General features: G+C 44.4%; 1 protein-coding gene across 1 annotated transcript in view; it reads left to right on the top strand.

Annotated features, from left to right (window-relative positions):
* LOC115470042 (inactive heparanase-2-like) overlaps window positions 1-12,272 on the top strand; it is a 260,196-nt gene that overhangs the window by 152,151 nt on the left and 95,773 nt on the right. Inside the window, exon 6 of the mRNA XM_030202916.1 lies at window positions 858-972. Coding sequence (XP_030058776.1) covers window positions 858-972 — 115 coding nt within the window. The remainder of the gene's footprint in view (window positions 1-857; window positions 973-12,272) is intronic.

Genomic DNA, 12,272 nt, shown 5'->3' with positions numbered 1-12,272 from the left:
ATCCCCAGGTCCAACTTCTTTCGCTTTCTGCCAGACTGCCTTCTCATCCAGCATCTGGCCCTCCCTTCCCATCACCCCTAGGTCGACCATCTCTTCCTCCCTCCCCATCACCCCAAGGTCCACCATTTCTCTGTTTCTCTTCCCAACCTCTATCCCTTCCCACCACCACCAGGTCCACCATCTCTCCCTTTCTTTTCCCAACTTTTTTCCTTTCCTCCTTTCATTGCAGAGGGTTGCCGGCGCAGCAGCAATTCAGACATGCTGCTTTTGGCCTCCTCGATTCTCTCCCTCTACCGGGGTCTGCCCCACCTCTGATGCAATTTCCTGTTTCAACCTATGCAGACTGTGGCAGAGGGAGAGCACTAAGGAGGCCAAAAGCTGCATGCCTATATCACTGCTGTGCCGGCAGCCCTCTGAAAAGAAATGCGTTTTCCAAGAAGGTGAGAAAGATGTTGGATAGGGGTAGAAAGAAGGGAAATATATGATAGCCCAAAGGGGCCTCCTAGAACTTTGGGGCCCAGGGCAGCTGCCCTGTTTGTCCCCTCCCCCCTAACGCTGGCCCTGACCTCATATTGAGTATTGTGTGCAGTTCTGGTAATTCTGGTCGCCAGATCTGAAAAAAGATATAGTGCAATTACAAAAGTTCAACCAAGATGATTAAGGAGATGGGACTCCTCTCATGTAAGGAAAGGCTTATGAGGTTAGGGCTCTTCAGCTTGGAAAAGAGATGTTGAGGGGGGATATGATAGAGGTCTATAAAATCCAAGCTACTAGATAATGACCAGGCAGAAGCATATAAAATAATAGCCATTTGTTTTATTTCATAATTTCTAACACAGTCTTTTCCCACTTTATAGATGGTTGAACACTTTGGGAATGTCAGCGAATCAAGGAATTCACGTTGTGATTCGACATTCATTTTTTGCCCATGGGTATAACCATCTTGTGGACCAAAACTTTAACCCTTTGCCGGTAGGTCTAGGAAGAAGTTTTTATTTCTTCCTTCTGTGTCTATCTTGCATTTCTTTGATATGCTTCCTTTTTTGTTGCTGTTAAAATTATAGTTGTTTTTGTAATTATTTTCGCTTCCTTCTCACCAGTCACTGAGTCTGGGAGATATGATTTTGTTATACTCCTGTGCATCTCTATTTCATACAGTTTTGGCTGAACAACAAAAACAATCTTGGGTACGCAGTTTAGAATTCACTTCTCCTTGTGGCCTGTTTGAACTCTGTTTGAAAATGAAATTTTCCAGATTGATTTCTTTAAATGCTAATAGGAGACATTAGTTAATGTCAAAAGCAACATGTTGAAAGCAGATGGAGAGTGTTACCTCTGAAGCTGAAACATTACCCAAAAAAAGTAAGGAAAGACCAAGGGGGTAATTTTATAAAGCTTTTTCCACATGTAAACCTGCTTTACATGCAGAAAAGGGTTCTTAAAAATCATGCAGGAGTATACAGATGTAAAAATTAGGCATACAAAAAGAGTGAGCCTATTTTTATGCAGTCCACATACAAGCGTTCCTGGGGGTGGAGTTTGGGCATGTTTATTTTATAAAGTGCATGCACAAATTTACTCCATCTTCTTTGTAGGTATAAATTTGTATGCCTCAAGGGCTTGTTCTGGATGCATATTTTATAATGACACTTGTGGTTTTTTTACTTAAAAAATAGGTTTAAGTGTGAACCTTTTTGGACTTTTTGTATAGTCATCCTGTTATAAAATTACCCCCTTAATGGGATGAAAAAGCAAAGACTGTCATTCTATGTGGCTAGAAAAAGTAAAATTGGAAAAGACATTCAGAAGACATTATAGATGGGTCATCAATTTAAATATTTGGATGTTGAAAAGAATATAGAAAAATTTACTATTTATGAAGAAAAAATATCATAATTTGAAATATTTGTCCTTGTTTAAAAGTATGGCTTTAGAACCAGATTTAAGTTTCAACAAATGGAGGCAAAATGTACAAATGAGGCTATACATTAGTTTGCTTATACAATTTTGACATAATTCACTTTATTTCTTCCATTTCTAGCAAGTTTTTATTCTACAAAGACAGGTTACAGTAAAACATAAATACCTAAGACATTAAAATATACCAAGAAATATACCAGGTTCATACACTAAAATGGCATGAATACAATAAGTTAAACTGTATAAGGACTGATAGTCAAAAATAAAACTTACCATCGTACAATTTCTTTAGAATCAAACTTATTGGCTGAATATATTCAAATAACCTTAGCAAGTATTTCTGACACAGAATTTAGGAGACCACTTACAAAAACACATTAATGCTTCATTTTTAACACATATTGACATACATTAACATTGATTTTTAGTGTGTGTCAGTAGAAAAAAACCTGTGTAGTAATGTTTGAAACATGAGAGATGTGCAGGCTGAGCTCTAATTGGTAGAATGCATTATACAAACTTATGATATTTGGGGGAAATAGAAAGAAGTAAGTATGAGGAGCTCTTTTATGGCCCATGAATAAAAGTGATAATTTAAGTACTCCCTAGCAAAACAATAGGACCATATTTATTTATTTGCTGCATTTGTATCCCACATTTTCCCACCTATTTGCAGGCTCAATGTGGCTTACAATAATGCCATAATGGCGATCACCATTAACGGAATGATAAGTACAGAGAGATGTTACAGTTAAGGTATATGGAAATATCAAGTAAATTAGATGTGAGAAATAAAATATCAAATGAATTAGGAGTAATTGAATAAATAATTCATATGGCAGCTAACATAGGGGTTCTTTTACTAAGCAGCGCTAAAAAGTGGCCTGCGCTAGCCCCAACATGAGTCCTGCGTGCTCAGGCCACTTTTGGCACTGCTAGTAAACGACTGATTTTGACATTTCCACAATAGTGGCCACTTGCTAATTTTCCCATTCGCACTTGGCCATTAGTACATGGGCACTTACTGACACCTGTTTTGTAGGTGGTAAAGGCTCACATGCTAATGCTGTGCTAATCAGTTAGTGTGCAGCAGTGTCCATGCACTGACCAATTAGCATAGTCGTGCCCACTCTCTGCCCCCAAACACATCCCCAGCACAATAAATAACTTTTATGTGTTAGCGTGTGGATAGTGTGCGCACATGGAAAACTTACTACAGGATGCATGAGCGTGCCTCGCGATAGACCATTTTAAGGTGTAGTAAGCATAAATTAGTGCTTACTTCAGCTTAGCAAAAGGGCCCAATAGTTGAACCCATAGAAGAAAATGTGTAAGCAGTCTTACCATAGTGGTGGTGGAGCAGAATGTCTGCAAAAATGCAGAGGCTTGGCAGAGACAAAGTGAAGACTGGGGAAAACAAATTGGCAGCAGAGGGGGAGCAGCTGTCAGCACTGCTAACCAGTGATGTTGCACAGGATTTCAAAATTATCATCAGCTGCTTGGGGCAAACCTGTAAGGAGGCCTCAGTTCACTGCAAATACACTGACCAAGTAGGCCCATGTCAGAACATGAGGTGAGACCAAGGCCAGTTCTCACCAAAATCCATAACGGGGCAGACAAGGAATGTGTGATGGTGGAATGGAGACTTGCTACATGATGGTAACAGTCTTCTACTACTTCAAAATTATTCAGGCCGCATAGCCCTGCATAGAAGGATGATGGTGCCGATATTTGCCAAATTGCCTTGGAAAAAGGTACTGTTTACAGTGATATACCCAACAAAGCTCTGAGTGAAACATAAAGGCTAGGTTACGTATTTTCCCATGGTAGACAGTACCCAAGTGTTTCTCAATAGCATCAAGAAGCCCATAGCAGAGGTGTAGAATGAAGCAGAAATTGACCCCAGCTACTAAACAAGTTGTATTGCTGGGGTTTCGGCAGGCACAAATTCAGCAGATCATATAATTTACTGCAGTTGCCCAGAAGGTCTCCATGGTGTAATGGTTTGGATCAGAACTGAGTGTTCAGTGTTGGCCCGAACAAACACAAGGGGAGAGGGGGTATTCAAAAATCTCACAAAACGTCAAGCAGCACCACCAGGGGTGAGAGTGAGGCAAGTTCCAAATGACCAACAGTAAAAGCATAAAAAAGTTTATTTGCCAAAATGCTGACTCCAAGACCCTACACAGGCCATGTTTCAGCACAGAGCCTTCCTCAGGGGTTATAGCAATACAAAACAAATCAGCTTCACAGGGATACAAATAGAAGGACATCAACAATAACCTGGAGCAATATGCACTGCAGTGCAACACAGCCAGTCGCCTCTGTTTTTTTCACAGAGGTGACTGGTTGTGTTGCACAGTATCCCTGTGAAGCTGACTTGTTTTGTATTGTTATGACCCCTGAGGAAGGCTCTGCGCTGAAAAACGATCCATGTAGGGTCAGAGTCAGCATTTTGACAAATAAACTTTTTTATGCTTTTACTGTTGGTCATTTGAATCTTGGCTCATTCTCACCCCTGGTGGTGCTGTTCAGTGTTGGTTACTTTGAACAATAGACAAATGTGGTTATTTTGCTGTGGGTTGACTACATGGTGCTGTGGGCAGGGTCACCCTGTGGGTCATTGGATAGATAGAGCAGAGCATGTGAGTAATATGAAAATCTGCAGATGCAGCCGGCACAGTTGTGAGTGGTTACCGTATTGTGTCCTCTGAAAAAGAGGATATATGTCACGCCCCCTGCCCCGCCCCACCACGTCCCTTTCGGATCCTCATCCCGCCTCCTATTCCCGCTCCCCCATCACCTCCCCTCCCCCTTGTCACATATTCCCCTCCCCTTCCTTACTATCTAGCCTTGGTGGTCTAGTGACCTCTTCGGGGCAGGAAAGCGCCCCCTCTTTCCTGCCCGTAGCGCTGCCTGCCCTTGCCTGCATCCTTCTCAGTCTCGGCTGGGGATTCAAAATGGCCACCGAGAGTTGAAGCGGCCTCGCGAGACTTCAACTCTCGGCAGCCATTTTGAATCCCCAGCCGAGACCGAAAAGGATGAAGGGCAAGGCAGCGCTCCGGGCAGGAAAAAGGGGGCTCTTTCCTGCCCCAAAGAGGTCACTAGATCACCAGGGAAGATAGTAAGGAAGGGGAGGGGAGACCCACGGCGCCGATCGCTAGCCCACACGTACGTTTGTCCAGAAATCCGGACAAACGTGTGTGCGGGCAAAACTCGCCGGACGCCCTGGACATGCCCTCAAAAAGAGGACATGTCCGGGGAAATTCGGACGAATGGTAACCCTAAAGGGAGAATATGACCCATGCTGCCTACCTGACAGTGTAGGTTGAAGGTTTCCTCCCAAGCACCATTTGCTGACAAGCAAACTAAAGCCACAAGGCACCGCTTGCTGAAGTGCAAGCTGAAACCATCATCCACCACTTATCAAAGCGTAAGCTGAAATGTGAACACTGTTTTTTGAAATACAAGATAAATTCACTGCCCACTGAAGTGTAAGCTGAAACCCAGAGCACTGTTTGCCAAACTGCAAACCAGATCCACTATCTACTGCTTACCTAAGCATAAGCTAAAATCTAGAGCACTGTCTGTTGAACTACAAACTGAATTCACTACTTACTGAAGTGTAAGCTGAAATATAAACCAAATCCCTCATTTACTGCAGTATAAGCTAAAATCCAGATCTCTGAAAAGATTGAACTTAATTTCTTAGTTCTTCTGGGCTCCTGGGTCCTCTTAACAGGCCCCTTTTCTTCCCAGAGTGAAATGGGTCCAATTCCAAGACTTCCTCTGGGTCACCCCCCCTTAAGTCCAGAGGGTCTCAGCTCTCTCCCCCCACCCCTCCTGGGCCTGAGAGCTGCAGAGTCCAGTTACACTTCTGGCATTTAAAATAGTCCCAGCTTTTTGCCAGTCCAAATATGCAAATAGGTATGTAGATCAGCATTCAGGTCACATTAGGTATCCACAGTTTTCTCCCACAATAGATATTCCACTTCTCACCATTCAGGACTGGGCTAGTCTGTCACTACACCTCCCACGTAGTCTCTACCCCGGACTACAGCCACCCCAGCAGGGTCTCAGGAGACTACCCTGAGTAGAATGGGATTGGACTATACCCAGGTGGTCTTCCTATATTTGGCTGCAGATACTTTCTCTTTTTTTGGAGGATCATATCACAGAGGTATAACATGCTTCACTGAAAATGGTTGGGACTGTTTTTCTTAGTTTTCAACAGCAGCCCTTTAATTCATGACTGCTAGACTGTAGGTCTGCTAGGGGCAACAGCTTAGCAGTACAACCCAGTCAGCACAGTTCCATGGGTTGATGCTGACCTGGGACCATGGGGTTGGCTTCTGTAGATAGTAAACAGGATGAGGGAGATGTGATAGAGGTCTATAAAATAATGAGTGGAGTGGAACCAGTAGATGTGAAACACTTGTTTGATTTTTCCAAAAATATTAGGACTAGTAGCAATGAAGCTACAAATTAGTATATTTAAAACAAATCAAAGAAAATATTTCTTTACTTAGCGTGTAATTAAACTCTGGAATTCGTTGCCACAGAATGTGGTAAAAGCAGTTAGCTTAGTGGGGTTTAAAAAAGGTTTGGATAACTACTTAAAAGAAAAGTCTGTAAGCCATTATTAAGATATACTTGGGGAAAATCCACTGTTTATTTATAGGATAAGCAGCATAAAATGTATTGTACTGTTTTGGGATATTGCCAGGTACTTGTAACCTGGATTGGCCACTGTTGGAAACAGGATGCTCAGCTTGATGGACCTTCGGTCTGTCCCAGTATGGCAAGCTTATGTTCTTATGTACTGCTGCTGCTATGGCTACAGCAACCCTAAATGCTGCAGGCATATATTCACCAGCAAAAAGGAAGAAATTGATTATGAGGTGCAAGAAATTGAAGTTAGTTATTGTATTCTAACAATTGGAAGAATTGGAAGAATACAATTGCAATTGGAATTGGAAGAATTAGATAAAGACCTGATCGCAGATATTCAAAAGTTGGGAAAGAAGAGAGAGGTGCTGTTGCTGGGAGATTTCAATCTGCCGGATGTAGATTGGAAGGTTCCATCTGCGGAATCGGAAAGAAGTAGAGAGATCGTGGATGCTTTTCAAAGTGCTCTGCTCAGACAAATGTGACGGAACCCACGAGGGAGGGAGCGACGCTGGATCTGGTGCTCACAAATGGGGATAGCATGTCAAATGTTCGAGTGGGTTCCCACCTCAGCAGCAGTGACCATCAAACGGTTTGGTTTGATATGGCAGCTGAAGTGGAGGGCGGCCACTCAAAACTCAAAGTCCTGGACTTCAAGCGTGCTGACTTTAGTAAAATGGGGGAATACCTAAGGAAGGAGCTGATGGGCTGGGAGGACATACAAGAAGTGGAAGGACAGTGGTCCAGGCTGAAAGAAGATATAAATAGGGCCACAAACCTTTATCTAAGGAAAGTAAATAAAAGCAAGAGAAAAAGGAAACCGATATGGTTCTCCAAGCAAGTGGCTGAGAAAATAAAGGCTAAAGAGGTGGTGTTCCAGATATACAGAAAAACTCAAGAAGAAGAAGAACACAGGGATGAATACCGGATGAAACTGAAAGAAGCCAAGAGAGAGATACGTCTGGCGAAAGCGGAAGAACAAATGGCTAGAAATGTAAGGAGGGGTGACAAAAATTTCTTCAGGTATATTAGTGAAAGGAGAATGACTAAAAATGGAATTGTGAGACTAAAAGATACTACGAACCGCTATGTGGATAATGAAGAAAAAGCAAATTTGCTAAATAGATACTTTTGTTCTGTTTTCACTGAAGAAAATCCTGGAGAAGGACCGCGATTGACTGGCAAAAGTACAAATGAGAATGGAGTGGATATAGCACCATTCACGGAAGAGAGTGTGTATAAACAACTCCAAAATCTAAAGGTGGACAAAGCCATGGGACCGGACGGGATCCAGCCCAGGATATTGAGGGAGCTCAGAGAGGTTCTGGCGGGTGCTCTTAAAGATTTGTTTAATAAATCCTTGCAGACGGGAGAGGTTCCGAGGGATTGGAGAACGGCGGATGTGGTCCCTATTCACAAAAGTGGTGATAGGGAAGAAGCTGGAAACTACAGGCCGGTAAGCCTCACCTCGGTTATTGGAAAAGTAATGGAAGCGATGCTGAAGGAAAGGATAGTGAATTTCCTGGAAACCAATAAGTTGCAAGATCCGAGACAACATGGTTTTACCAAAGGGAAATCGTGCCAAACGAATCTCATTGAGTTCTTTGATTGGGTAACCGGAGAACTGAATCAGGGACGAGCTATAGACGTAAGCTTTTGACACGGTTCCCCACAGGAGGCTCTTAAATAAACTGGACGGGCTGAAGATAGGACCCGAAGTGGTGAACTGGATTAGGAACTGGTTGACGGACAGACACCAGAGGGTGGTGGTTAATGGAATTCGCTCGGATAGGGAAAGGTGAGTAGTGGAGTGCCTTAGGGATTGGTGCTGGGGCCGATTCTGTTCAATATATTTGTGAGTGACATTGCCGAAGGGTTGCAAGGTAAAGTTTGCCTATATGCGGATGATACTAAGATCTGTAACAGAGTGGACACCCGGGAGGGAGTGGAAAACATGAAAAAGGATTTGAGGAAGCTAGAAGAATGGTCTAAGGTTTGGCAATTAAAATTCAATGCGAAGAAATGCAAAGTGATGCACTTAGGGAGTAGAAATCCACGGGAGACATATGTGTTAGGCGGTGAGAGTCTGATAGGTACGGACGGGGAGAGGGATCTTGGCGTGATAGTATCTGAGGATCTGAAGGCGACGAAACAGTGTGACAAGGCGGTGACCTAGAAGGTTGCTAGGCTGTATAGAGAGAGGTGTGACCAGCAGAAGAAAAGACGTTTTAACGCCCCTGTATAAGTCGTTGGTGAGGCCCCACCTGGAGTATTGTGTTCAGTTTTGGAGGCCGTATCTTGCTAAGGATGTAAAAAAAATTGAAGCGGTGCAAAGAAAAGCTACGAGAATGGTATGGGATCTGCGTTACAAGACGTATGAGGAGAGACTTGCTGACCTGAACATGTATACCCTGGAGGAAAGGAGAAACAGGGGTGATATGATACAGACGTTCAAATATTTGAAAGGTATTAATCCGCAAACGAACCTTTTCCGGAGACGGGAAGGTGGTAGAACTAGAGGACATGAAATGAGATTGAAGGGGGGCAGACTCAAGAAAAATGTCAGGAAGTATTTTTTCACGGAGAGAGTGGTAGATGCTTGGAATGCTCTCCTACGGGAGGTGGTGGAGATGAAAACGGTAACGGAATTCAAACATGCATGGGATAAACATAAAGGAATCCTGTTCGGAAAGAAGGGATCCTCAGGAGCTTAGCGGAGATTGGATGGCAGAGGCGGGGTGTGTGCTGGGCAGACTTATATGGTCTGTGCCCTGAAAATGACAGATACAAATCAAGGGGCTGGTGGTTGGGAGGCAGGGCTAGTGCTGGGCAGACTTATACGGTCTGTGCCCTGAAAAAGACAGATACAAATCAAGGTAAGGTATACACAAAAAGTAGCACATATGAGTTATCTTGTTGGTCAGACTGGATGGACCGTGCAGGTCTTTTTCTGCCGTCATCTACTATGTTACTATTCTGGCATGAAACACATCTCACAGATCAGGAACACAAAAGTTTAAGAGAGAGTGGGAGGACCAGGGTGGGTACTCTTCATTATAATAGTAAGAAGTGGGGAGGCCACATTGATTCACAAGTACCTGCTTCTGAATTTTAATTAACTACAAGCTATTTTCAAATTAGAGACAAGTTGATAATGTGGAAAACAGGTATGTGTTTATGGGTGGCAATCTCTATGGCAGAAAGAAATGTGCATGCCCCAAATGTTTATTCAGGGGGGTTCTTTCAAAAGCTAATTGCAGTGACACTTTGTTTTCCGGATTATCAGTTGGTCATGGTTGGGGATTTTAATATTGTGGTCTATTGCAGTAAAGACTGCAAACCAGTGACGTAGCCAAGAGTGGGCTTGGGTGGGCCCAGGCCCACCCACTTTGAGCTCAGGCCCACCGGTAGCAGCACACCTATGATGTGGCCGGCAGAGATTCCCAACAACTGTCCCTCCTGCATACCTTATAAATAGCAGATCTTCGCCTGCATGAAGCAGCGACTGATACATACTGCTTACACCGGCCCCACAGACTTCCCTCTGACGTATTCCCGCCTATGCGGAAACAGGAAGCTGCATCAGTGGGAAGGATGTGGGGCCTACATGAGTAGTGTGTATTAGTTGCTCTTCACTGCTGGTGAAAATCTGAAATTTAAAAGGTGTGCAGGAGAGGAGGGATATTTGAGAGACCATATGGCATGCAGGCGAGAGGAGAGACCAGATCACCTATGGGATGGGGTGGGGTTCTTCTGCCCACCCATCTTGGGCCCAGGCCCACCCAAAATTGGGTGTCTGGCTACGCCCCTGCTGCAAACCACCCAAACCGGTGCTGCAGGAAGAGAAAAATAGATGGATAAATCTACAGGTGCATCAATTGGGATTGGTGGATAGTTGTAGGCTCGATTATTTACTGATTTTAGAGGTTCTGTTCTTGACCCTGCAAACAGCAATTATATGAGTAGCAACCATTTTAGATCATACTCTGCTCATGATATGGTTGGAGTGGGCAGCCAAGAATGCAGTGCTTTTTGTTGTAGAATGTGTCCAGTATTGATCTATGATGTTGCTTTTAGAGTTTTTGAAAACAAAATGGGCAGAATATTTGGAATTGAACCAGGGGTCTTTCACTTCCCCCTCTTTTCTTTGGGAGGCTGGGAAGGTGGAGGGGCATAATTAAACAGCACCGGCCAAATAGATGGCCAGCCATCTATTTGGCCGGCGCCACAAAGAGCAGTCCCAAACCGTATTATCAAAAAAGATGGCCTGCCATCTTTTGTTTCGATAATATGGTTGGGGCTGGCCAAATGTCAGAGATGGCCGGGTTTGAGATGACTGGCATCGGTTTTCACCGATAATGGAAACCGAGGCCGGCGATCTCAAACCCGGCCAAATCCAAGGCATTTGGTCGTGGGAGGAGCCAGCATTTGTAGTGCACTGGTCCCCCTCACATGCCAGGACACCAACTGGGCACCCTAGGGGGCACTGCAGTGGACTTCAAAAATAGCTCCCAGGTGCATACCTCCCTTCCCTTGGGTGCCGAGCCCCCCAAATCCCCCCAAAACTCACTCCCCACAATTGTACACCATTATCATAGCCCTTATGGGTGAAGGGGGGCACCTCCATGTGTGTACAGTGGGTTTTGAGGGGTTTTGGAGAGCTTAACATTTACCACCACAAGTGTAACAGGTAGGGGGGGGATGGGCCTGGGTCCACCTGCCTGAAGTGCACTGCACCCACTAAATACTGCTCCAGGGACCTGCATACTGCTGTCATGGAGCTGGGTATGACATTTTAGGCTGGCAAAAAAAATAGTTATTTTTTTTTTTTGGGGGGGGGGGGTATGGGAGAGGGTTGGTGACCACTGGGGGGGAGTAAGGGGAGGTGATCCCCGATTCCCTCCGGTGGTCAGTTGGGGCACCTTTTTGAAGCTTGGTCGTGATAAAAAAGGGACCAAGTGAAGCTGGCGAAATGCTCGTCAAGGCCGGCTTTCTTTTTTTCCATTATCGGGCGAAGTCGGCCATCTCAAAGCATGCCCCCGTCCCGCCTTTGCTACCCTACCGAAACGCCCCCTTGAAGTTTGGCCAGCTCCACGACGGAAAGCAGTCGGCGCCAGCCAAAATTGGCTTTCGATTATACCGATTTGGCCGGCTTTAGGAGATTGCCGGCCATCTCCCAATTTGTGTCGGAAGATGGCCGGCGATCTTCTTCGAAAATGAGCTGGATAATTGCTTATGTGACAAAGCAGCCCAAGGAAAGTGACAGAGAAATTTTAAAGCTGATTCATGTGGTGCAGGAGTTAAAGTGTAGATATGTCGGATACAATTGCCAAAATGCAGGTGGAGTTAGAAAAGGCATGAGAGGATCTAGCAACATTGCTACATCAGCACCAGCTATATAAGTGTGGACATAGAGCAGACAAGCTGTTAGCCAGGCTGGTAAAACAGGCAAGACAGTGAACATATGTCTCTCAGGGATTGACAGGTCTGTTTCTGCCAGAGTACAAAAGAGATAGTGAGTCCATTTGTTTAATATTACCAAGAGTTATAAGAAAACTGAGTTGAGGATGTCGGAATCCGATTAGGGTTTTATAAAGGATTGGTGTGGCCAAAACTGAGGGAGATCCAGGTAGTGCAATGAGAGGTGCCCATAACAGAGTTGGAAGTTTTTGCACCAATCCCAC

This window comes from Microcaecilia unicolor, chromosome 5 (genome assembly GCF_901765095.1).
Source record: "Microcaecilia unicolor chromosome 5, aMicUni1.1, whole genome shotgun sequence".
NCBI lineage: Eukaryota > Metazoa > Chordata > Amphibia > Gymnophiona > Siphonopidae > Microcaecilia > Microcaecilia unicolor.
This window is presented reverse-complemented; position numbering and strand designations above follow the sequence as displayed.